A 27,959-nucleotide genomic window follows, 5' to 3' on the forward strand; every position below is an offset into this window, starting at 1 on the left:
AGTAGGTCTGACGTTGGACTTGAAAATCTGCATTTTCCCAAATAATGCCACTGCCTCTGGTTCAGGAACCACACTTTGAGAACCATAAGATTTGCTCACATTTCAAAATTCTGACCTGCTGAAGTTAGGGACATAAGGCCACTCTACTACTGCAATAAAAAGCAAACACAAGTAAAATTCATGAAATTCCCTTAAAATGGTATAGATCCCATTTGTTCCCTGGCATTTCATCACCTTAATTTATATCTCTCTAATACATGGTGGAAAACACAATTTCCTTAAGGTGGAAAGATTCATAAGTGTCCCCTTCCTTCTCCGGAACATCAGTTGTATCAAACTCAGCATCCCCTCGCTAATGATCAGGCTCAAATAAATCCTCAGGCACATTCAGGAGTGTCAAAGCGTCTCATCACGGCCCTTCAGGAACACGGGCTGGCTGATGGGATGCAAGGGCACATCTGGCTTTGAGGAATAAATTGCTTCTTTGATTTACCTCTGGTCCTTGCCAGAGCACAGAGACTTCAACCAGTTTCAAATATAAATCCAAAAGAAACACTTCCAGGAAAAAGCAGCCTTGCTATCAGCACTGCTTATCAGTCTTGTAATATTAGGGACTGCATTGGAACCTAAATAAGAGCCTGTAAAACCTTTATTTACACCAAACACTTGGTTCGGCTGATTGACTTGAAGGCTGTGCTTGCATTTCATATAACCCAGGGCAGAAGAAAAGCAGAAAGAGTGGATTCATGGGAGTAATGATAACAGTAACAAACATTATTGAATGCTTACTTTGTGCTTCAACACTCTAGGTTCTTCTTTTACGTGAAAAGTAAGAGTAATTTAAACTTTGTTCTTATCACATTAGACAACCTGACATTATTTCAGTTATACTCTATTTCTCAATGTCTGGTGAAACATCAAAGTGGAGATGTGTCCTAATTTATCAAAGATGATGAGTTTTTCCCCAAGAATCAGTAGGAGCCACTGAACTGGAGCCAATGGATCTCTGATTTTCTTATTAAATGTAGATCAATATATGAAGTGTCCAGACCATCACTACTCAAAAAGAAAGTGAAATTACCGCCTCCCAAAGGTGTGCCTTGTGACCTGGACTTCAGTGACCCTTCAGGGATGGCCTTAGTGCACAGTTCTGTGCTTGTGTTCTTGCAGCTGTGGTCCGTGGATATTTTTAAATCACTGAGATGCTCCCATAATCAAGACTAACTATACGACTCTCAGCTACATCCTTCCCCTATCCCTCAAAGTGCATTTTCTCTGCTCCTTGTTCTTCACTGGGCGTCCCAAACCGTTTCCCTGTATATTACAACAAACGACATTCAGGCGTTTTTATGTTGTATGGCTGTTTCCACTCTTTGGCTACAACCACACACAAGTGGTCTGGTTTTCGAGACCACTGTAGCAGAGAGAAAGATGAGGCGGTGGTTGGTATCAGAGCGCCTAACTGTGCTATTTTGGCTTATGCTTCGATTCAAAACATAATCTATAGAATCTGGCAGAGAACCTCTCCCCACCTCACTGACACAGACATATACTTGGAGCCTGGAGATGTCCTCATAAGCAACGAGAGATCTGTCACCACCTTCTACCATGTTATGTGACACCTGGCCCTGGGCAACTTCACTGTGGCTTTGGAGGGATCTGTCTGACATCTTCAATGAGGCCAGAGAACACTGTATGTTGTAAGTAGTAACACGGTTACCTCTTGAGACAGGCATTGTTATTACTCTGATTTCAAAAATGAGGACACTGAGACCTGAAGATATTATGCAATTTTCCCAGGGTACCATGAACAGTAAGTGGTAGATTTAGCATTCAAATGTAGGTGGTCTGGGTCAATAGCCTAAATGCTTAACTCAGTCTAGTTTGGCCACCATCTGTGTGGGAAAATTGCTTCCCCACTCTGGTCTCTGTCTTCATGAATGCAAAACAAGGGGGTTCATTAGTAGAAAACTGACAGTCCGTGGGTCACATTTGACCTGCATATGTTAAGTGTTTCGCTCTTACAGTGTTTATTTCATCTTACTATTTTATTTTATTTTGAGTTAGATGTCAACATTTACCACCCCCCCCCCAAATTATACATGAAACAATTTTGGGTTCTACTAAAAAAATTAGAAGATATTGACACACTGTTTGGTAATAATAGGCTAGAGCCCAGAATCCACTGCCTCTTCTGGACAATGAGAAAATCTCTATTTCATCACAGTCTCCACTATTTCCTATTGCATCATGTTGGCATGTGCCCACCTCAGGACCTTTGCACATCTTGTTCATTGTGCTTGGAACACTCCTTCCCAGAGAGTTGCCTATCTTCTTTCCTTTTTCATGGCCCAACTGAAATGTCTAGAGTAAAAGTTCAGAGAAAAATGAAGATACTAGGAAATTTCTCCTTTAATAAAAGAGAAAACGCAGCCCTAAGACGTTAAGTGATTTAGAGTCACAGAGTTAATAGAGGACCAAAATGTGGGCCTCCTAATTTATGCTAGAAGACCCTTCCAGAAGAGTTTGCTCTTATAAAAGGACACAGGAAAAGTTCTGCAGATGAGTTTCTAGGCAATGTTGCTCTGTTGGCAGAATACAAATCACTGTGCCACGTGAAGGAAAGAAAAGGAAGTCGTGACAGGGAGCATCTTCCTGAATTCTTCTCTACTCATGTTACCCAAGGTTCTACCACCACTACATCCACTCCTAATTCCAGCTGTGCTTTGATCAACTACTTTCCAACAGGCCCATGTCCTTTCATGAGCTCCTGACAGCACTGCCTCTATGCTACTCTCAACACTTCCTGCAAAAATGCCACACACCACAGCTTGCACGCCAGTTTTGTCTGCCCTGCATTGCATTGCCCCACACGTTGCTTAAAAGTAACACAAAACAAGACAGTAACAATTCCTGTTAATTGTGGCACCAAGGCTAAACACTCTTTCTTTTCTAGCTAAATAAAGTCAGACTAATACTATGGGAGCAGACAAATGAATTGTCTAAAAACTCCCTGGTTTCTTTTTCTCTCTATAAATCTCCCTAATTATAGGAACAGGAACAAAAATGATTAACCATTCATAATACTGTTGATAAAAACAAACAAACAAAAAAAAGACAACCAGGACAAGAACAAAACAAAGTTGACAGGAGAAATGTTACAGATGCGGTTTTTCCTGAGTTTTTGAAGACACACCCATAGGTTCTTCAACCATTTCTGAAAGACTCTGCCTGAGTCCAAAGAATCAGATTAGGCAATCTCTAACTCTGGCCTGTGGCCACGGACCATTTATAAAACTCAGAGCAAACCACTCTGGGGACAGAGACTCCTAGAGAGGCTGTGAGGCATCATCAGGGAAAGTGAGAACATAGTTCATATGACTTTGTGTGAAGAGACTGTTCTCACTAACAGCAGGATTAGGAGCCTCTGCAAAAAAGAAATTACCCACTTTGTATCCTTTTACTTCCGACTCATTATCTAGGGCCTTCACTTGATCCCAATTCAGGATAATTTTGGAGTCCGATGAATTCCATATGATGTTTCCGGGGGGTTGACTTGGTGCTATAAAAAAATTAAGATATACGAAGTCACAGATTATTAAGTCTCAATGGATTCTGAGGAATATCTCCTTACTAGAATTCAAGAGTGGAGGCAATTTAATGGGCTATTGCACTAATATGTGTCTTCAAGGTCACTAAAATCTGACGAGATACAGCATTGCAAATGGAAAAAGATTCACTTGGTCGCCTAACATTTATATCTAAAAGAAGTAGCCCTTCCCAATGAAGAGAAAAACATTTATCTTTCTGTCCTCTGGAGCAATGAATTTTGCATGGTATTCGGAAAGGTTCAGTTAAAATGCTAAGGTAAATTTGAATACACATAATGATACCAATTAGTATGCAAATGATCACTGGGAGGTGGGGATGGGGAATGAACTTGGGATATGTCTGATGAAATCCCTAAAATATTTCTGAACAAGAATGTTCTTACGTGGCTTTCTGGTTGTCACATTGACCGTTGCGCTGGACGGGCCTGTCCCTGCAGTATTATATGCCTTGACAGCTAAATGATACAGCGCGCTGCCTTTTAAATTGGTGATTTTTGTTGATGTCTGATTTCCAATTGTTCGTATTTTTCTAGCATTTTCTTCCTTGTCATCATGTCTCCAGTATTTAACCTGAGAAAATAAAAAGGAAGACTGTGGGAATCATACCTATTAGAGATATTTCCAATGGTAGCAGCTTTTTATTTTTTCTTTAAATTTTTTAAATGTGTATTTATTTTTGAGAGAGAGAGACAGAGCACGAGCAGGGGACAAGCAGAGAGAGAAGAAGACACAGAATCCAAAGCAGGCTCCAGGTTCTGAGCTGTCAGTACAGAGACAGATGTGGAGCTCAAACTCGTGAACCGCGAGATCATGACCTGAGGTGAAGTAGGATGCTTAAACCACTGAGACACCCAGGCGCCTCATCTGATCTTTAAAATGCAGATTCTGATGATGGAGTTGATGTTTTCCTACCAACTCATAAGCAGAGCTTTCAGAGCCAAGGGCTTTGTATGCCCCGAGCACTCCTGGGCAGTATGAAGGGCTCCCTTTCCGTTCTCAGCTTCATAGTGAGATCGAAAGTGGGCACAACCATTGTTGGCTATTTCTCACCTTTCCCCCACATTTGTTTTGAGTCCAACTGGATACTGGGTGTATCAAAAGTCAAAACTCATTTCTCCATTCTTCTTATAAATTCTTAGATCTGCATCTATTTTGAAAAAGATTTCTGGAGTATAGCAGGAAAAGGGTGCTTTCAGTGTAGAATGTCAGTGGTTCAATAAGTATCTGCTAGAAGCCTTAACAAATCCCTCTAAATGGGAATCTGAGCCTTTTTCCCAATAGAGTGTATGTTGAAGTTCTCACTGAGGGGTGCATCTTTCCCAGACCCAACGCACATATCTCTTGCTTACCTCATAGCCTTGTATCCGTCCTCTATTCTTCTCCATGGGGGAGGCCCAGAAAACTTCAATGTCTGTTGCAGACAGACTTCTGGCAAAGATGCTGGCTGGTGGTTTGGTGGGTTCTGCAGATGAGTGTGGAAAAAGTGATTACTTTATCAACTGCATCAGAACAGCTTCTAGATACTGGCATTATAAGGAGCAAATTGAGGCGCCTGGTTGGCTTAGTCAGTTAAGTGCTGACTTCAGCTCAGGTCATGATCTCATGGTTAGGGAGTTCAAGACCGGTGTCGGGCTCTGTGCTGACAGCTCAGAGCCTGGAATCTGCTTTGGATTCTCCATATCTCTCTGCCCCTCCCCTGCTCATGCTCTGTCTCTGTCTCTCAAAAAAAAAAAAAAAAAAAAAGTTAAAAAACTTTAAAATTCCAACGAGCAAATAATCCATAGTTATATTACAGCCTTTAGTGATGAGGACACTAACACTCATTTTATAGAAGAGCTATGATTAACAGCTAGAAGGTAATTGTGACAGAAATGGTAAAGACAAAGTCTTTGATTTCTAAATTTGGGGGTAGCTGGAAGGGAAGCAACCCAGGATTCCTTAAGTTCAAGCACCAAGTTTTCATAGCTAGCAAATCCTTTAATACACACCCTTCTTTAAACATCTCTTTTTTTAAATGTTATTTATTTTGAGAGAGAGAGAGAGAACGAACAGTGGAGAGGCAGAGAGAGAGGGAGACAGAGAATCCCAAGCAGACTCCACATTGTCAGCATGGAGCCCGATGCAGGGCTCAAACTCATGAACCATGAAATCATGACCTGAGTCAAAATCAAGAGTAAGATGCTTAACCAACTGAACCACCCAGGCGACCCATAATACACATCCTTCTTAATCAGCATTTCTCATGGGTGAGAGTCCTAGTCACTGGATTATGAAATAAGAGCAAAAGAACAAAGGGAAGCCAAATGACTTGACTAAGATTCAGGAGAGCCTGTCAACACTTCAGTCCTAAAATCAGCAGCATCTCAGAACTGAACAAATAACAAATATATAGGCAGCATAAGCCATACCTTCTTCTGCAGAATATACCACTGTGGTGGGACTGAAGGGGCCTTCTCCCTTATTGTTGAAGACGCCCACTTTAACCTCAAAGGGAGAGAAGGGGCGCACACTCTCATTCCTGAACACGTATCTGGAGGCATCGGCTGATGCCAGCACTGTCAGCATCCAGATCATTTTGCCATAGGGCCGGAAGGCCACCACATAGCCAAAGCCTCTACCATTCTGTAATTCCTCAGGGACCGTCTGGGAAAGAAGGGAGGCAGCCTTCAGAAATCACAGCAGTTCGATTCAAATGCTACAATTGTTTTCTTTTACCCTACCTCCCACAATCTTATACATACATTCTTCCCCACCTATCTTACTTTGGGTTTTGTCAAGAGTATTAGGCTTGGGGCTTGCCATCAGTACGGATGAGGTATCGAAGTAGGTTAAACAGACAAAGAAACAAATAAACAAAAAACCCAGTGAGAATTTGCAGTGGAGAGCCTGGCTTCTTGATGGGGGAGACCCAGCTCTGAAGTTCTTGCAAATGAAAGTCACTGGACAGTTGATCTAGAAACCGACATTCCAACATATACCATCCAATAAGAATCTTCCTCCAGGGCCAAACAGGCAAAAGACTTCGTTGAAGAAGACCGTCTTGGCTCAAAAAAGCTATTCCCCCTCAGAAATGAGGAGTGAGGCTGGAGGGGGTGATTTCTTTCGCTGCTGGGGCTTTGGTTAAATGCAAGATCTTTAACTTTGGGGGTAATGTCTAGAATCTTCCAAAAACATTAAGAACCTTTCTAAAACTCCAATCTCATTTCTCAAAATCAATTTTTAATAAATTGGTGACTGACCTACCTCCAAGTTGTTTAAAAACCACCTTATAAAAGAGGACTCCAGAAGCAAAGCCAAATGCCAGGAAATTGTGCTGGTACACTGAATCTATTGCTGGCAGACATTTTATATCAATTGGCCATGCATCAGTTCAGGAAGAAAGGAAAACTGGTTTTCTTTGAACCAGGTTTCTATATGTGTGTGTGTGTGTGTGTGTGTGTGTGTGTGTGTGTGTGTATTTTTTTTTTCTTGTGTGGTCTTCCATTTCATGATTGTTTTTTCTGTGTTAAATCAAATTAAAACTTAACTCAACAATTGATGGGCAAGTGCCACCTTTTCTTGCTGGCAATTAGCTATGTGAGAGGGGGTGTTTGCACTCAAGTAAATTTCAGCTCTTAACAAGAGAAGAGAAAATTTCTTCTATTTGTTTAACATAGAGAAAAAAAAAATAGCCTAGGCTAATGTATACTCCTTTTGTTCCATGATTCATTTACCTCCCAGGTTATAACCAGTTCAGATTTGCTGCCTCCGCCACCACTGACGTTAGCTGGGGTGACTTCGGGGACTGTGCAGGAGACAAAAAAACAAGTCATATCTGGTGTTAAAAGCAAATGAGAGGAAAGAAGCTTGCCTGACAGAAGTGACTCACTTTAAGAAAATACTCTGATAAACATATATCTTTGTCTTTTGAGATCAGAAACAGTGTGGTCAAGTGGCCCAAAGCATCAGCTTAAAGAAGTGAAACGTACCATGGAAATTGCCATTAGTTACCTGTTTCCCATTCAACAAGATATGCATGTTATGTGACATGTCTGACCAATTGTTCAGCTCCGTCCCTAGAGGCCAAGCTTCAGTGGTAGGAGGAAAGGACAGAGGTTCTGGTTCTAGTGCTTGGATAGGCATTTATTAACCATGTGGTGATACACAAAAGACAGACAATACACACTCTGCCCGTGCAGAGCTTACAATCTAGTTGAGGTAGAGCGCACATGCAGAACATACAGAGGAATGGTGACAATAAAGAACAACACGGTGCAGAGAGAATGGAGAAGTGCAGTGGCGTTCTGAAGTAGCAGGCTGCTCAGAGTAGGGATGGGCTAATGGCTTCTCGGAGGAAGGTGAGTTTTGAGCTGGGTACTGAAGGAAGTGGTGGACATAGGTTGACCCCTGGCTCACTGTGCTTAACCTCTTTGATCCCCAGTTTTCTCTGTAAAAGAGGGGAAATTAGGCTAGCTTCCTCCCCAGGATTGCTGAGAGGAATTAATTAAATTACAGTTTTGGAGGGGTGGGGGGGAAGAAAGCATGGGGATTAGCTACATTATCATCAGGGAAACAAAAGACCCCATTGGTGTCTGGGTGTGTTCCCTTGGTTAAAGCCAATGAAATAGGTCTAGATGGAGTTTTGTGCAAGAGTAGGGTCAGACTTCCCATCTGCTCAAGGACCTTGCTATTATTCTTTCAACAAACATTTGGCGTTATCACAGCTGGGGACTCTACAAAGACCCACACCTAGGCCTCCCACATTACATGAGAGAAGGAAATGTACAACCAATGCAGATGAATTCATGTTATTCCCTCCCTGTGCTCATTCTAAGCTGTGCTTACAGAGGGTCATACTACACATACATACTGGCCTCGTATGAGTGAGCAGGATGTTCTGAATCTTAGCTTCTGGGAATGGCTTATACTCTAAGAAAAAAATCTTACTAAATATTTCTGAAGAACTTATTCCTTGCGACGAGTGATTTCTGTGTGTTGAATTCATTTGAAATGTGGGGTGTGCCTTAAAAAAGTAAATCCTGGTTGAAGAATCTTGGTGACAAACGAACCATTGAAGGAAGAGGTGGTGTTTGGAAGAACTAAGCACAGAGTGTCTCTCCCTGTACAAGGAGACCCAGGAATGAGTGACAACTTAACTCTTGAACTCAATAAACTGAGCATCTGCCGGTCTGGTTTCTGATCATTACGAACATTCAAGGGAAGGGGGTGCTAATACAGAGCCTCATTAGGGCTGAAGAGCAAGAAGAATTCAAAGCCTTTTCCTAAGGAATAATAGCCACTGGCACAGACTCTCCGTGTCCTGGATACTACTCACGAGCCTCTTCTGTCCTCCGCTTCTCCGAGGGCCGGCTGGGTTCCCCGATCCCAATCACATTGGCCGCAACAGTGCGGAATTCATACTCGACCCAAGGGTTCAAACCCACAACAGCCGCTGTGAATGTCTTCCCATCAATAAGTTCTGGCACTGAAAGACATCAAAAGGTGGGGATACTTTACAGGATTCCATGTTAAGCAGATAGGAACTTCCATCTGTCATGATTACTGTTACTGTGTGCAGGGCATTGTAGGTGGTCTGACACTAGTTGTACAGCAGCTGTTACAAGCAAGTCATCCCAGAACTCTCTATACTAAACTAACAAGTTCAAATGAGACACCAGCAGATGACATTACAGTATTCAAGGCCCAAAAGTGCTTGACTGTAATCATGACTGTTGTTGCCTGACACATTTTTCAGCATTTACCGTATAGTATTGGGCACACTGTTCAATTTCTACAATCATTCTATGAGTAAAGTAAAATTGCTGTGTTTATTTATACAGATGAGGAAAATGCGCCTTATAAAGATTGTTACTCATTCAAGATTGCGCTGGATTTGCTCCTTTGTCCGTGTGTTCCAAGCTCTATAACTTAACATAATAATGAATCTACAATATTACAATTCCATAATATTGCTGACAGTGAGCTGTACTAACCTATCTCATGAAAGAATCTGTAACCACAAAAGGAATGGCCACAAAGCACACAAAAAAGAAGTCAGAGAGGGAGAATTTGACAATATTCACCTACTAGTATTTGGAGAAGGGCTCCCTCCCAAGAGGACATGGCCCACTGTTTTGACACCATAAGCCATGAAGCTCTGGACATTGCCTCCGTGCTCACTGAACAACTTTTTGAATTTTAAACTGGTTATCATAAAGATGTCCCACGTGAGGGGTACCTGGCTGGCCCAATCACGAGAGCATGCGACTCTTGATCTCCAGGGTCATGAGTTCAAGCCCCACGATGGGTACAGAATTTACTTAAAAAAATAAAACAAAAAAAAAATAAATAAAGATTTCCCATGTGGCCCAGAAGATTCAAAGGGAGGTTCCCTGTGGCAAAGCTGAGGCCATCACACTGGTCACTAGGATTCGGTGGCTGCCAGCCTCCTTATACCACAATTACACAGTCCTAGCCTACAAAGGTAAAAAGTGGGGCTCTGGAGTCAAATCATCTGGATTCTAAACCTGAATCGACACTTAGTAGCCCAATGACCTTGGGCAAGTCGCTTAACCTTTCCATGCTTTGGTTTCCCTATCATACGATGAGGCTAATAACAATATCTATTCACAATGCTGTTGAGAAAATCCAAGAAAAGCACTTAGCAGAGCATATCACGTAGCACATAGCAAGGGTTCAACAAATTCTAGTGTTTTTTTTTTTTGTTTCTTTTTTTACCATCACTATCATCAGCAGCGGCAGCTTCATCCTCCTCTTTTCTTTCATTATATTTCTGTAGTACTTCCTATTTTTAAAAAAGTTTCACAATCATTTCTCTTTTGGGTCATAACCAAATCTTATCATGCCCATTTTACAGAAGAGGAAGATGCATAGTTGTATAGAGATGTGCTGATTAGCAGAGTCAGGGCTAGAATGATCCCCTAACTTTAAGATTTTTACGTATCTTTCCTTCCTAAGCACTTTTGACATTCAGAAGAAAATCAATGAGCTGGAAACACACAAACCCATTTCTGAGGTTGGATAAGCTGAAGTAAAAAAAAAAAAAGAGGTTGTGAAAATCAATAGAATTCATCTGAATTGCAGAAAACCAGGCCTATCACTCCATGTATTTCTACCTCAAGACATTAAGGTCACACAGCCAACTCTTAGGAACTAGAAGAGTGTGTATCTTGCTTGCAAAAACTACTTGTTTGTCCATTTTTCCTCAAATGAAACCTAGATAAAATAACAAAAAGAGTCAATGGGGGGGGCAGGGAAGGTATGGTCAACTCACATTCCTTTATTTTTCAAGTTTGACAATCTTCTCAGGGCTCTGCTCCACCAGGGCCATGGGCCTACCTGGTGGGGCAGATCTGAGGGCCTCGCTGAACCATCCAATCTGTAGTAGTGACAGGCGATGTGTACAAAGGGCAGGGGCTTAATCAACACAAGTTTATGACCTGCGCTTACTGGGAATTCCTTGTTCATGGGGAATAATTGCAATCCCTGATCCCCGTCATGAGTGGGGTTCAACGGGTTACCTGTACCTGCCAGTGTAGGGTAGGCACATGCTAAGCCAGGCAGTGTAGTACGTGTGTAGCCCCCAACATCTAAGGGCATCACAGACATACTTTTTAATATAACAAAATCTCATACCTCTTTATGCCCAAATTTAGCTATCTAAATAAAAATGAGCAGCAAGTCAAGGGGCTCCAGGCAGTCTTTAGTTATTGTTTTTTTTTTTGAGAACACTATATAAACTTTTACAAAGGCTATGTAGACTAGCATAATCCACTGCTTTTCAAAGTATATCATTAATAGTACACAGATAATTTTAGGTAATAAGCAGATTGATGCATTTTATTTTTACAACGAATGTATTTTATTATGTATGTTAAGAAAAAATATAACCAACATACAGATCTATCATGTGATAGACATTGTTGCTTAGGATAAGTTAAAAAACAAACAAAGAGCTGATATAAAGAAAAACATTAAATGAATGATAGTACCATTAGATGAGGTCTAGGAAACATTTGTAGTTGTGTCTGAATGAGAACCTAGGTGGCCCTTGGTTTCTGCCACAGTGCTTTGTCCATTATGCTGAGTTTCAGAAGCCCCTGTGAAAGACCAGCACCAGGCATCCAATATGGTACCTGTATTGACTGCTTGCCAGCCTACGGAGAACGGAGTCCTGGCTTGAATGACATACATGGTGATGGGGCTGTGGTTGTCAGGCCCGGGTCTCCAGGAGAGCTGAGCAGTGGTATCTGTAATTTCATCTATGGTCACAGCCTCTGGGGGTCCTGGGGGACCTGTGAAAGAGCAAGACCCTCAGAAGGGAGCAGTGCGTTCAAATGTCCAAGCACATGATTGCTTAATTGAATGCAGAGCTGATCCATTCAACCATTTGTTCACCCACTCACAGATTTATCACTTGTCAGTTCCCTTTTGAATACCTCTTTGGGTGTCCAGAATTCTTCTGGCTCTGTAACTACAGAGATGAACGAGACATGGCCCCTTCTTTCTTTCTTTCATTTTTTTTAAGTTTATTTATTTTGAGGGAGGGAGAGAGAGAGAGAGAGAGACATGGGGGGAAGGGGCAGAGAGAGGGAGACAGAGAATTCCAAGCAGGCTCTGCACTGTCAGCACAAAGCCTAATGCGGGGCTTGAACCCATGAAATGTGAGATCATGACTGGAGCTGAAATCAAGAGTCAGATGTTTAACCCACTGAGTCACCCAGGCGCACTGACATGGCCCCTTCTTTCTAGGGGCTCACTGTACAATAAAAAAAAATAGGTAAACAAAGAATTAAAATAGAGTATCTGTTCCAAATGCTAGGAGAGAATACTGGGATACCACAGAAGTCCAAATTCCTTAATTCATCTATCATATGTTTACAGGTTTCTGGTATGGGTCAGGCAGTGTTATCTGTGGATAGAGTAGTGATAAATGAAGATAAGAGTCTTTTGGAAATGGTCATTTCTAACACTGAGGCTGCGGATGTGAACAGAGAGGGCTTTAGAATGTTGGTGGTCGCAGCACTGCTCCTACATTCCCATTCCTGCTGCACTGTAATTACTAACCCCGCTGCTGTCCCGCATCATATGCAAACACACGCTTGTATGCAAGGGAGCTGCTGTGAAAATGACCAGTGCTCAAAAGAGTCACCAGACTGTGGCTTTTTCATTGGAACTTCAGGACGGGGCTGGAATCTAAAGACTCTCTCTCATTTGCAGTTTCCATAAGTCATATCTCTATTTTTCCACTTATCTTCCTGATGTTCATTGTTTCTGCCCATGTACTTAAACCATGGAGGCAAGAGGAAATCAGTTTTAAAAGAAGGCTTGGAAATCATAAATAAGTAGAGGGATGGAAAGCAGTAGGCAAAAACAAAATATCAACACGGCCCAAGCAAAGACCCGGAGCTGTCCTAGATTCCAACAGAAAAGCTCTTAGTAGGCAGTTAAATGTATCTGTGGCAAGGCACAAGTGACCACCTCAGGAAGGGAGGTGATTGTGAGGGAGACAGGATGACAAATCTCATGTCCCTAAGGAGGGATTAAGGAGATATTCCTAGGAGGGCTTTGTTCAGCCCCATAGAGCTTTCGAGTGTACTGCTAAATAGGACTGGGCCAGGTCACCAGGCAGGGAAGAAAGAGACGTCTAGCAGAGTGCTGAAAAGTTCAATGTAATTTCCTGAAGTAAGACTTTGTTCTGAGATTCACTCTTGTACCCTTCCTATGATGTCCTAACTTTCTCTTTCTTTTTTTAAAAATCATTTTTATAGACCTACAGGTGAGACTAAATTTAGCTTCTCCCTCCTACTCCTGAATGAAAGGTCTGGAAATCTGTATGCTGAAACTGATTAATTTTCCATGGTGACATTTGAACATGTCAGTCTAATGCCACCTGGATAGAGCGGAGGCAAACTTTGGTCTTAACCAGATAAAGTCCAGAAGACAGTACCATCTTCTTGTTTCCCACTAGCTTTCTTATCCTAGATCTATGCCCCACCCCCATTTCAATGGGTGCTCTTTTCAGGGCCTTTAAAATCAAAGTACACAAGCACAAAAGTGTTCCCCTCCAAACTCCTCAATAAATTAAATTGATAGGAATTATCTGAGCCCATTGCTGTCAACCAAATAAAGGAAATGAAAGGGTGTATGAACTTGGCCATTGGAGATGAGATGGTACTTTCAAGCTTTGTTGACGCTGTGTGCTCCTGACCAGTGTGGAGATATGACCTCACAGAATGTTTACCAACTTTGTCTTGGGGAAGTTGGGTCACTCTTTCAAAACGACAAAATGAGCAAATGTTTATCCTCTGAACAAAATGTTCACATGGCCAGGGGCCCACAGATGTTTCTGTCACAGGCAACAGAAGAGGGAATGTTGGTGTGAGAACAGTGATTCTGCTGCTCTCCCAGTGATGAATGACCTTTCCACCTGTCTTTGTGCGACAGACTAAATAAAGCAGGTATCCGAGAATCAAGGAAGCTGGAGCCGAGACTCAAAGCTTTACCAGTTTCAGATACACAAATCTCTTACAGGGCAGTGGAATGCATTTCTGCATCCTTTCTGTAATATGCAGAAAAGCTGCAAGAGCAGAGCTAAAGGAAATAAAAGGAAAGATTATGGTTTAAAATGGCATATTAATTTATTGGCCTTATTAACTGATTAGACTAGATTTTCTTTTAGACTGAGTTTGCAAATTCCTCTTGGTATTTAATGTTATTTTCTGTGAAATGAAGTATACAATATCATTTAAGAACTTCAAGTATTACTGATTTAAATATTTATTAGTCTAATTTATTGATGTTTAAACTGCTGATCTGAACATTATCCTAATTAAATAGAGGATAAATTTTCAGCAACAGAATTCTTTTGTCCCCAGGGGTAGAGCAAACCAGCTCTCATGTATTTTAAAGTGGAAATAAACACGTTTCTATAAGTTATTCAATGGGCAGCTCAACCCCGGTTGCAAGTTTTTTTTCTCTTATCTGACTCTTATCTGTACCATTACCTACAGAAAGGTTTTTGCAGGCAATTTAAAGAGGAACTAAAGCAGACAGGATGGAAAAGCTATTTTTCTTTAACCTCTCTTGACAATGAGTTTAAGTAGCTAACTCCCACACATCTCCCCCACTCAGGTTATGCCTAGAGGGCACAGCAACACTTCAGTTGCTTCCCACAATACCTTGTTCACCCTGCACTCGGATTCACCCTGCCTCCACCACTAATTTCCCCTGGAGTTTTGTATGCTTGCACTCAAAACTCTGCTGGCTAGAGATTCCTAAACACCAATAGTTAGGGTTCAGATGAAGGAGGTGCTAGACAAGAGAGTATTTTGATGTTCTGATTTGGCTTTACTTTCAATACTTTTTCTGAAGCCACTGTTATATCAGTGCCCTAAATCACTAATTTGACTTAGCCCAGATGAAACATCAAAAGGCACTTTTAATACTTTAGAAAAGCCTTGTGCATGCATCGGTTTGATTCTGGTTCGTATCCTGCTTCCCAAAGATTTTAATTTCAATATAAAAATATTTCTGGGGCACTTAGGTGGTTCGTTGGTTGAATGTCTGACTCTTGATTTCAGCTCAGGTCATGATCTCACAGTTTGTGGGATGGAGCCCTATGTTGGGCTCTGTGCTGCCAGTGCAGAACCTGCTTGGGATTCTCTCTATCCCTCTGTCTCTGCCTCTCCTCTGTGCGCACACGTGTGCGCACTCTCTCTCTCTCAAAATATATAAACTTAAAAAAATATTTCTTAAAACTCCATTTACTTCTGTTCCTTTATAAACTGGTTTCTTGGGGCTCAGGCAGGGCCTGTGTAGCCATTAGGTTGAACTTAGGCCATGCTGATTGTGCTCAAGAAAATCTCACAAATGTCATTTTGTCATTTGTCATCAGCCTCCAGCTTATTTACTACATCCTGGGCAGTTCCTCTAAAGGCATATTTTAAGAACTGTATAGAACTATTAACTTTAGGGGAAAAAAGGGAACTGAGAAAATGTGGTGATTTTTCCGAAGCCACTGTTATATCAGTGCCCTAAATCACTAATTTGGCTTAGCCCATATGAAACATCAAAAGGCACAGTTTGATCCTTCTTTAAACTATTTGCTTTTGTTAATCCAAAATTATTCTAGAAGGTCATATCAACTCCAACAGCCATAAATCGGGGCACTCGGGGCACTCACAGGAGTTATTTTCAGTATGGAGTAACCGGATTTGCTCTGCACTTTCTGGTGATACCCCTATGAAAAAGAGATCCGCACAGAACTTCTGTACGCTGTTAACCACTGTTTACAATGTTCAGCTTCTACCTGACTTTCTTCCATAATTCTCAAGTGGTGAGGTTTTTAGAAATCTGTGCAGCGGTAGATATCATAAAAGCGTTTAAAGAACAGAAACCAGAATTCCACATACCTCTGACAATCAGGTCTGCAGCAGCAGACAGTCTGTCTACACTTGTTTGGACCATGCAGACGTATTTCCCAGCATGCTTCAGCTGGATGTTTCGGATCATCAAATCACCAGCTGAATCCTGCTGATAAAGTAGGGGAAAGTGGCTACAATTACTTTTTAATGAGCTCTAAATATCATTATCACATGAAGGACACTGTGACTAATGGATTTATTTTACACTGGCTGATGAAAACATTAGTGATGCAAGCCATAGCCTATTAAGAATATGTGAGCCTGCTTGAGAGATAAAAACGCCAACATTTTCAGGACACACCTTAGACAAGACCTCAGGTATGTGGCTTCTCCGGGTCTCTGGAGCAGTTTGCACCCATGTTGGAAGCACTTAAACTACTTACGGTGGCTCTCGATTTAGTCCTGTGGGTTGCTTCAGATATGCGCTGAGCCTGAAGCCTTCACTGGCATTCCAATACTTTGGAACTCTATATTTAGAAAGGGGAGGCAAGCCCACATTTGGAGGCATCTGCATTTTACTGCACAACTCTGTCTCATAGCCAGCATTTTGATTGCTCCCAGATTTGAATTAAAAGATTATGAGGACCAGACTCTCTAAGGAAATCTAGCATCACCTAGTGTGGAATGCTGCTAATTTGTTTTTCAAATGCCAAATGCAAGTTTGATTAGCAGATGAATAGGACTGATTACATCCCAGTATGGATGTCTGTGTGCCACAGAAATATTTCTACTCATCCACCAGCATGGTACTTTTAATAAATATGACAAGATGTCTCTGCAGGTTATCGCAAAGGTGGCATTTTAACCAAAGAACATGGCTACACCTTGGAGGGTGGTTATTCAAAAGCTGGGAGAACAGGTGGCTTGCATATAAGTGCTCTCTACAGGCCAGATTCAGGAAGCTATGCTTACTTCTAACCTCCCAATGGATAACAAGATAACATAGGTTATTTTGGCCCTGTTGCTGTTCTTCCAAATGACAATAATGTTGGATAATGCTTAATAGTATTAGAATATGGGAACCATATATTAAAGCTGAATACTCACATGTTCTACGAGGTCAGTGCTCTTGTTATCCTTACTTTACAGATGAAGAAACTGAAGCACAAAGAGGTTCTATGACTTGCCTAAGGTCACCTAGGTAGTAAATGGCACAGCTGGGATGTGAACCCATAAGGTCAGGCCACTCTACCATCCAGAAAGACCTTATTCTCATTCTAAATAAGGTGTACTTAATTCCCTTTGTTTTAGAGCAACACATCCCAAATTTACCCAGGACAATGGAAGACCTGGAACTGCCAATAGTTGTAAATAGGTTGAGAAGAGAGGCTCAAGCATTCAGTGAAGGGAAAGTTGATGGTTGGTCCTCAGCTATCTTGGGCTGTGATTTCATGAAAGTCTCTGGGTATTAGCTCACTGACTAGGTGAGGTTGTGAGAATCAAACGAGACTGTACATGTACGTGAAATCCTAAAAACTGTGAAGCACGGAGTGCAAATTGGTATTACTGATGACCATGAGCGATCATGTCAAAGGTATTAAATCTAATTCAAGAAGAACTGTGATTTTTTTTTTTTACCTGAAATCTGTTTATTTTTAACACTTGGGTTCTCATTCAGATTGTATTTACTAATCAAGTTTTATAACTGCTCAGTAAAACAGGATAATAATTGTTACCCTATCTCACAGGTTTTCTGTGAGGATTAAAGAGCCTATATACATGAAAGTGCTTGATAAATCAGCAGGCACTTTGCAAACAAAAGCCATCATCGCCACCATTATTGGTACTTCTTTACCCAAGACATTCCTGTGTTAGGACTCTTGAGTATAGGTTTCAACAGAAAATATGCCTCACGAGGGGGCACGTGCAGGGAAGACAGAAAGTTGTATTTGTTTTAAGGAAATGTATACACTGTGCCAATAATCCATTTTATTCACCAAGGGCTTAAGGGCCGAGGAGACTAGCTATAGCCTGGAAATTTCAGAGTATAGCAAAGTATTAACAGAATGTGCCGTCTTTGTTTACAGATTTTGACCAGAGTTGTGTTTTTAAAGTAAAACTGAAACAAAGACAAAAAATAAAGTCAGGATTGAGGAAAGAGTCTCACACAAGGAGACCACAATAACTTTCTCTTTTCCTTTGAAGTCACCCAGATCAAACAGTTCACTGAGATCTACATTCATGTTCCCACCACAATGAACAAAACAGCACCAGGTTATTTTCCGCTGTTTGCTGTGGTCTGTTCTGTTTCTGACAGAGCACTTGGAGGCTGTCAAAGGACAATGGAATAACAGCTTTTCCAAAAACTGCTATAGGCTGGCTCTCCCAAGCATAACTTCCACTATGCTGACCCAGGAAGCAGAAACTGCAAAATGGCTTGACTTCAGAATTGCTTCCTTACCTTTTCTATTGACAAGTCCTACCTCTACAGACATGAACGATCCTGGTAGCTAATATACTTATTTCTCACAATTTGTAGTGCTGTCCTGAATCTTGCACTTATTAGCAATAACTGATTGGTGTTAGCAGAGTTTCACAGAACAGACAAGCATTTCCCACAGGAAAGGCTAACGAGAGTGATTCCACAGATAGAGCTCTCTACGGAAGGTGGTCATTAGAGCTTGACTCCATTAGGGGTGTCTCCACCTGTGCCTCAGCCCTGGCTGATCAACAGCCAGTCCAGCATAAAGTCCTCATGTGTCTGACTGGCAGGGCATTTATTTCAATGAGTCAGGCAGCTGTTCTAATTGGTTGGTGCCTGTGCTGTTCTGGGAGATAATATTTTTAGCATCTCTCCTGCCCAAGATATTGGTCTTAGTATGAAAATGAATATTCTGCTTAATCTATGAAAAGTTTTCTCAATTTATAGTTTCCTGTTATTAACATCAATGTTACTCTTCCTTCAATTAGTACAACTATTTAAATGTATCAAATACTTCTTTTGTGGTAGGCATTGGGCTATGAACTTTTCTAGACCCGAAGGTATTTAATATCTTCAATGCCCTTGTGAAATTAATATTTCTCCCACTTGGTTTCCAAGCTGCATCATATCAAAGAAGTCCATAATGCTTAATATTGGCAATTTCATACAGCCTTTCTCAACCAGGGTTCCAAGAGGGAATCCCTAATGACCCAAGGCATCCACAGATAGAATAATCTAACTTCTCTCCTACGTATCCAAAATAGTACCAGTTGTATATGATATCTGGGAAAATGGACAAAATGCTCAAATAACTCTTGGTGTTCTGTGAGAGACATCATTTGAAAAGGCAGCAAGAATGTAAGTCAAGTAATTAACATGAGTAGTAATATATATGGTCGAGTGGAAAGCAGATCCTCAACCTATCATCTGGATAATTTTATAAACTAGCCCACTTATTCTCAACATAAGGGGGAGGTGAGGCAAAATGAAGCGGGCACATTGGATTCCTATGGCAGGGGCTGGGGAAGGCTTTTCGGATCATAGCCTCATTCTTATTTTCCACTGCTTTATGGTTGGACCCTCCATAAGAATGGCAGTCAGAGTGAATCTTCATTACTAGTGAGCATGTAGGACTGTGGTAGCCCCCCCCAAAATTTTTTGAGAACAAGTGTGATAAATACAAATTGTTTCCAGATTTAACCTCATCTTGGCATGTGTTCAATGGTAGTATGTATTTTTATGGAAAGTAAGGCTTTTGAAAATTCAAACATTTGAATTCAAAATTACCTGGATAATAAATACTCTGATCAGACTTTCAGATTCAAGAAAGAGAGCCCTAATGTCGCAGTGATGTGGCTCCAAGGGGAGTTTAATCAGCTGCCTAAAAACACATGAGTAAAGTATTCTTAAGATATTTTTCTTAATCAGGTGCCATGATATATGGTACTGTATGGGGCACAGAGCCTGGGTTTTGAACCTTAAAGCTGAGTTCTGCAATTTAGGGCTTTGAGGCCAAGGCAAGCCATACAATTCCCCTGAGCTTCAGTTTGCTCGTTCATACATAGCATGGAATAACTAGCCTATAGCATTGCTGTGAGGGTTACGAGGACTGCCATATAGGCTCCACTAAGTAAGTGGAGCCATGTTGATCAGGCAAAACGGAGCAGGAATTAACCAAGAATTTCTTAAAATAAGGTGCTTGAACAAAATGATCACAGAATAACCATACATTTCTTTTCATGTTAGTCTAAACAAGTTGAGTCACTTTTGAGAAGTTCAGTTGCATACTGAATTTCCCGTAGATAGTCTGATATTAATACTTACCCCTCCGACTCTCTCAAAGTGGTCCCCATCTTTGTCAAAGTCTATCAGGTGTCCATTAAATGACCAAGTAAAGACGATGTCCAGCGAGTGATCATGTGTTACCTGGCATGGCAGAACAATACTTTCTCCAACAGTGACATCCATACTGGAAGGGGGGACCATCACCCTTGTTGGATCTGGAGGGTGAAAACAAAGGCAAACAAACAACAAAGCCTGAGAGCTTGTGTGGAAATAAAACGCAGGATCTAAGAGCAGGATAAAACACTAAATAGTTTTGCTTTATTTTTTCTTAGGCTGTGACCAGCAAACCTCAGTCATCTGGGAAGCTGAGACTCCGGCCAGGAGGTCATTTTTAATATGAAAAGATGAAAACACTCATTATGAGAACCTTCACAGAGCAACAAAACTCAGCTGGGGAGCACTGAGGTTAGATCTCAGAAGACACTCACGGAAGGGCCCACTTCTGGCAGTCCTGCTCAGAAATTGCCTCTTTAAAAAGGTTTTCATATCTCCCCAGTGTCACTAGAAAGCAGTAATTCAGTTGAGTACAAACAGGGAAAAGCCATGTTAATTTCAAGTTTGTCTGGCTTTTTTTCTCCCTATTATAAAAGTGATAAATGCTTAGAATGGGAAATTTAGGAAATTCAAGAAAGTTAAAAGAAGGGACCAACAAAACCAAACCAAACAAATCCTACTTACTATTTTACTGTCCAGATAAAACCTCTATTTTCATTTCGATATAATTTTCCTCTGTCTTCTTGATTTATAGTTTTTTAGTTGTTTTGTTTTGCATTATTATAAACACGATACACATATGATTTATCTTTTTTCCTCTGCTTACTATGATATAGATTTCTGTATCCACATATTTTTATAATCTGCATCATGTACTATTAAGTTTATAGTCTCAGCCTATTTGAAACTAAGACAGTTTAGCAACTTTTATTATAAATGTAACATAAAAATTCTGTAATGAACTCATTGACAAAATTATATATATTTGTATATGTAGATTACATCTTTAAAATAAGAACAGATTCACTTCTAAATTTACCCTTTACATTATGATTTTAATTGAAAATGAAATGGGCTTGTGTAGCTGAGACAGTTTATAAACCCCAATAGTACATTCACATGCCAATGATCTTTTATTTTTCCACTGCAACATTATTTCATAAATGTTGTCAGAGAGTACAATGGTGGAAAGCAACTTGAATTAAACGTAAAGGTCACATAAGTACCTAAAGAATGAAATTGTGAATTCAGCCATATTCCAGAAATTTCTCCGCTCTAAACCAAATCAGACAAAATCAACCAAACAAACCATAATAAGACAAATCAGAAGCACCTTGATGGCTGTTGGTTAAGCATTCAACTTCTGCTCTGGTCATGATCTCATGGTCTGTGGGTTTGAGCCCCACGTTGGGCTCTGTGCTGACAGCTCAGAGCCTGGAGCCTGCTTCAGACTCTGTGTCTCCCTCTCTCTTTCTGCCCCTTCCCCACTCGCAATCTCTCTCTTTCTCTCTCTCTCTCAAAAATAAATACACATGGAGGGGCACCTGGGTGGCGCAGTCGGTTAAGCGTCCGACTTCAGCCAGGTCACGATCTCGCGGTCCGGGAGTTCGAGCCCCGTGTCAGGCTCTGGGCTGATGGCTCAGAGCCTGGAGCCTGTTTCCGATTCTGTGTCTCCCTCTCTCTCTGCCCCTCCCCCGTTCATGCTCTGTCTCTCTCTGTCCCAAAAATAAATAAACGTTGAAAAAAAAAATTAAAAAAAAAATAAATACACATGGAAAATTTTTTTTTTTAAAAAAGAAGACAAATCAAAAGCAAACAAAACAATGAAAAAATATTAATACCATTCAATACTCACAGGATTATATTTCAGGCTGTGGGGTATATAAATATTAATTAAGTGTACCCCCCAACTAAAATCTCAGCTGGAAATTTTGAAATGATATCTCATAGAACACATTTGATGGGCCTTACTTTCTAACAACACATACTAAATTTCTTTAAAGAGAGTATTTAAAAGAGTTTTTCTGCCCTCTTCTTATCCAACCATGGAAAGCAAACATCTCAAGTCATTAGAAAAGGAAAGTCTGTGTCCATAAACAGATTATTATCTCGGGTTGAGATATCCTTTTGCTGTTTTCCAAAAATAGGACAAGATCATAAATAGATTGGTGTGTTTTCATTCATTGCTGTATAAGTGATGTCCACGAAATGAGCAGGTACAAACAGGCATTGTCAGATAAGAGGTAATGGGAGGTAAAATCCTTTATTTTAAAATCTGAGGCTTTACAAGTTACATAATCAAAATTTGCTCTATTGATTAACTGAACTGCAGCTATAGATACAGACTGAGATTTTTAAATGAGGGAACGAATTGAGAGCAAAACATCTTACAATAATTCTCACTTTTAAATTTAAAATTTCCTCATCTATAAAATGGAAACTGGAATGAGTGATTTCTGGTTAAAATCATAGGTGTGTACAGTTTTTATTCGGCAAGCTTTTGCCTAATTTTCCTTTAACTAGCTGTCTACTGATTTCACAATTTAGGTTCTTATCTTAATGAACCTTCATTCATTTGTTGATTTATCATCCACCAATTGTGTAGTGTGTATTGTAGGTATAACCATGTCTTAGTACCAAAAGAGATATAAAAAAGAATGAGGGAATAAAAGCATTCATAATAATGAAGTGAGCCACTTACATTCCAGACACTGTATTAACACTTTACATGGATTATTTCATTTATTCTTAAGAAATAGGTACTATTATCATCTCTACTTAACGGATGAGGGAAACTGATGCCTAATAGCAGTTAAGGAACTATCTACTGTGCTAAGCTGCCTCCTTTCATTTAGCTGAAAACATGATATCCATTCACGAATCATCCAGAGAACAAGTCTAAGGGCATAATACAGCAATTTGTACTCTTGCTTAATTCAATAGTGAATTGAATTAAATGCAGAAATTCTGAGAAGGATGTGGGGTGAAGACAGTTTCAGAGGGCTTTATTGCAAGAGTAATGAAGTTACTACCTTAACAAAGTATAAAAAACAGCAATGACTTTATGCCTAAAATGCTGGCTCCAGCTCTAAGCTTACACACCAGACTTCTGAGAACAGAGTCAAATGTCCAGGCTCAAGACCATAAAAATGTCTTCGCTCCCTACTTCTGACAACTTCTGGGTGAGCAACAAGGAGTTGGCACATGTTCCAAAGCCTAGAGTCATATGCAATTCTGGCTCACACTTTTAATTGACATTTGTTTCCTGAAGAAATGTTCATCCCTTTATGCACATGTATGGATTGGGGACAGATTTTATTATCAGTGAACTCAGTGGCCTGTTAACCAAGGACTAGAAAAGTTCCCTAAATCAAGGATTATGCTGGTACAGTCTGGGCTGACAGCTGCTAATTCATTAACTTAACACTTGTTACCGATTCATGTTCTGAGCCCTCAAGCAGCAAGAATCAATGCAAAGCAAGCCATGCAGTATATACACACCAGAGAGGTCTCCTTGGGACTAGAGAAAATTAAACTAAAGAGGTTGAAACCTCATTATCTAGTTGGTTTTCTGAAACTGTATGCTTGTTCAGTACTCTTGCTTTCTATGTTGTGAATTCTGATGCTTTTCACTTGATTAATTTCCTTAAATCTGAATACAAACGCTGTACACAAATAAACAGATGGCTTCTTCAAAACAAAACTGTCTCCCCTCCTTGGGTTTTAATTCATCAAGATGAGGAAGAACCTATATTTACGACTTCTGTTCTGAAGAGTCACTCCAGCTATTGTTCTGTGCATAGAACTCTCAAAGGCAATTAGGGCTCAAGATGTGAATTGATGTCTGGATTTGGATATAATTAAATACCAACAATAAACATGACCAACAACACACCTAAACTTTGCTGCTTGCTCTTGGTTCAACCTGCAGAGAATGATAAATTCAGAACTCTAGAAGAATGATGTTTGAAATGTGTATATTTACCAAGTGTTTAACCCCCCTAAAAGAAAACAAAATAAAATAAAATAATTAAAATAAAATAAAATAAAATAAAATAAAATAAAATAATATATATGTTCTACATTGTTTTCTATAATAGAGGACAGAATGTAAACTAAGTGCTTTGTTCTAAAGAGCATGACAACCACGAGAGAGACAATTATGTTCAATTCTGTTAATGTTTAGGTCAACAGATGCATAAATTATTATCCAAGTCATATTATATTCAGACTTTCATTGTTGATGGAAAAGCTTTCTGATCCAGGGCTTTTATTATTTGTAAAAACAAGTACCTGTGAGTCCACAGGGTAAGAATTCTATTTTGATTTTGCTTCCCCTATACAATGCCAACCCTTCCTTCATTTCAGTTGATAAATACTTTCATTCACAGTGCCAAGATATTCACTTGGTGACTACCAGGAAAGTACTTAATGTGTGTTTTATTCCTCTTCATTCTTCCTTTTGTTAGTGAATTTCTTCACTATAATGGTTTTGATGATGCCTTTTAGTTAGGTTGTGTCTTCTTTTTTAAATTCATTTTTATAGATGGAATTTTAAACATGGGATTCTTCAAAACCATGAGGTAGTCAAAGCTGACAGCTCCCCTCAAATGACATAGGGTGAATGGCCAGAGAGCTATTTTTAATAGTTAAATGCTACAACAAAGATGGTTGGTTAATTTTCACGATAAATCTGGAGGTAGCATCCTAGGGATGAAGCGCACTCTTAGTTGGTCTCATCTTTGGAATAAAAATAAAACCTGTGTCTGATGAACTATATTTATCAATTCTGCACAAAACACACATCTAAAAGGAATACCCTAAACATGAGATGAAAGTCCAAATTCACAGTGATTTCAAGCTAGACCAATTCTTTTCATTTAGGATGAAATGTAATAGGGATAAAGGCAAAAGGTTACCCTTAAAAAAATCAGCTACAAAAGTACAGGCTGGAGGAAGACTGGATTGGAAGCTCATGTAAAAAAGACTAGAACATTTCAGTGTCAACAGGGTCTGTGAAGCTGCCAAAAAAAAAAAAAAAAAAAGCGAATGTGATCTTAAGTTGCACAAATAGCGTGTGGTATTCCATCTTAGAAAGGTAAAAGTTCCGTTGTATTTTGCATTAATGAGACCACAGCTTACTAGGAACAGCCTTTGGCTTCCTTGGCAGATTAGTGCACATAGGGTAGTGAAGCACCTAATAAATCTATAACAGCTAAAATAACAAAATGTTTGAAACAGAAAGAGAAATTAGAGGAGATAGGAGAGTAGTCTTCAAATATGTGAAGGCTTTATAGGCAGAAGATGAACTAAACTTATTTTGTGTTGCCCTAAAGTACAAGGTACAAAGAGGTATATTCTGGCTCCGTGTAAGAGAGAACTTTCCAATAATTTGACCTTTTCAACAGGGAAATGGGCTGCCTCAGGAAAACATGAATCACCATTTCTGAAAGTATCTTAGTAGAGGTAGGCACCATTAGAGAAGATATGTCAGGTTACACTGAAGGCCAGCGAGGCTGGGATAAAGCCTATTAGAGCTCGGAAGACGGATGCTTCCCTGACCACCTTACTCACTAGTGATCCTTTCCTTTAGTGAAGCTTGTCAGCATCAACTATTTTATTTCTTCAACATTAAACCTGAGCATTGTTGAAGACTATCATTTACATATATTCAGTTTCTCCCCTACAATCAGGTTCCTTGGGGTCAGGGACCACATCCTATACTTTTATAATCCCTGCAGCCTAGCTCTGTACCTACTCATGAGGGCTGGTTAAGATAAATTGTTGACAAACTGTGAATGGTGATATTGGTTAATGATAAACATAAGGCCCTGAACCTTGAAGTGCTGTAGATTGGGAAGGTATTGTGCTGATTTTCTTATTATGTACATAGAACACAAAAAAGGAGCCACCTAAGGGTTCATTCACTCTATATACTCTGGCTCTTCCTCTGTGTTCATTACTGACTTTTGCCTCTAAGGCGACATTTAGGGTTTATTTTTTTCTTGCTTGTAAAAAGCAATTTATTTTAAAAACAATTTATCTCTGAATAATTTCAAATTTACACAAAAGTATCCAGAAATACAAAGGATTCTTTTACCTTCACACAGACCCCTCCATTGTTAATATGTTACTGCATTTGTTTACTTCTTTTCCTTTCTTTCTTGCATGTAATGATATATAATAAATAAACCTGATATTATCTATAATATATAATGTTTACTCACTATCATTAGCCTTTTGCTTAACCCTTTGAAAGCAACTACATACAAGAGATCTCGTTACCCTTAAACATTCCAGCACGTATTTTCACAAACAAGAACACTTTCCTAACAGTACACAACTCTCCAAATAAGGAACTCAAAATTGGTACATCACCATTTTGTAATCAAGATCTTGTTCAAAATATGCTACCTTTCTCAGTCCAGGACCTTATCCAGGAATGTGTGCTGAATTTAATTGTCATGCTTCTTAAGATTCCATCAAGTTAGAACGTTTCTTTAGCCTTTCCCTACCTTTCAAATCTTCGACAGTCTTAAAGAGCATAGGCCTTACATTCTGTAGGATTATTCTCAACCTGGATTTAGCTGATGTTTCTCATGACCTGATTTAGATCGTATATTCTCAGCAGGACCAACGCTAAAATGCTGTGGTGTATCTTTTAAGTGCATTGGGTCAGGTGATGTGTTGTGAACTCATCTTCACACTGATCATCTGAACCCTGATCATCTGGTCATGTTGCTGTTTCTGGTTTCTCTACCTCGTATTGAACAATTTCCCTCCGTGTAACTGATTAGAATTTTGTTGAGGGGGGGGTATTCTGAAACTGTACCAATTTTCTGATATTCATCAAACCTTTACCCACAGACTTACGATCTGTTAAATATTCTTGCTTGAAGCAACCACCTCTGTGATGGTTGCTGAATGGCAAGTCTGTTTCCATCATTCTTTGTACATGCAGTGGATGACTTTTTCCTTTAAGGAAGAACTTCTCTCTCTCTCTCTCATGTTTATTCATTCATTCATTCATTCATTCATCTGTTTACTCTTGGCTTCCTATTTGGGTGGTAATACATTACTATTGTTACTTATTTTGATGATCAAATAGTACCCATCTTGGCCAGTGGGAGTCCTTTTAAGCTGGCTCTTATGTCCCTGTGACATTATGCTCATTTGTTGAATAGTTCCTTACTTTCTGGCCCAGTAAGATGTTCCACGCACATCTTACACTTTGCTGTAGTGCTTAAAACAGCAATTTCTGTAGGGAGGACTGGTTCTTTTTAGTGGAAGATGGTTTTGATAAATTAAGATGTGGACACCATGTGTTTATTGATTCTAGGACCTGAGCTGAGTGCCCACACATACCTACACATGCATAATACACATATACATCTATAATTTTTTCTAGATCTTACCCTCAAAACATTTACTTATTTCAACTCAACACCCAAAAAATAAATAAAAATGGGCAGAAGATATGAACAGACATTTCTACAAAGAAGACATCCAGAGGGCCAAAAGACACATTAAAAGGTGCTCTACATCACTCATCATCACCAGGGAAATGCAAAACTACAATGAGATATTGCCTCACACCTGTAAGAATGGTTAAAGCCAACAACAGAAGAAACAACAAGTGTTGGCAAGGTTGTGGAGAAAAAG

At 39.9% G+C, this 27,959-nt stretch overlaps 1 protein-coding gene across 6 annotated transcripts in view; it reads right to left on the minus strand.

Moving 5' to 3' along the window:
* Nucleotides 1-27,959, minus strand: part of CNTN4 (contactin 4) — a 911,050-nt gene that overhangs the window by 7,259 nt on the left and 875,832 nt on the right. For 5 of the 6 annotated variants that reach the window (XM_040492136.1, XM_040492132.1, XM_040492133.1 and 2 more), the window contains 9 exons: nt 20,283-20,458; nt 16,025-16,145; nt 11,747-11,905; nt 8,926-9,075; nt 7,325-7,395; nt 6,020-6,254; nt 4,961-5,073; nt 3,995-4,181; nt 3,450-3,562 (listed from right to left, as the gene is read on the minus strand). In XM_040492136.1, coding sequence (XP_040348070.1) covers nt 3,450-3,562; nt 3,995-4,181; nt 4,961-5,073; nt 6,020-6,254; nt 7,325-7,395; nt 8,926-9,075; nt 11,747-11,905; nt 16,025-16,145; nt 20,283-20,458 — 1,325 coding nt within the window. The remainder of the gene's footprint in view (nt 1-3,449; nt 3,563-3,994; nt 4,182-4,960; nt 5,074-6,019; nt 6,255-7,324; nt 7,396-8,925; nt 9,076-11,746; nt 11,906-16,024; nt 16,146-20,282; nt 20,459-27,959) is intronic. The other variant, XM_040492135.1, reaches the window with a different exon arrangement.

This window comes from Herpailurus yagouaroundi, unplaced genomic scaffold, assembly GCF_014898765.1.
Source record: "Herpailurus yagouaroundi ecotype Mexico unplaced genomic scaffold, PumYag 183, whole genome shotgun sequence".
In the NCBI taxonomy this organism is placed as follows: Eukaryota; Metazoa; Chordata; class Mammalia; order Carnivora; family Felidae; genus Herpailurus; species Herpailurus yagouaroundi.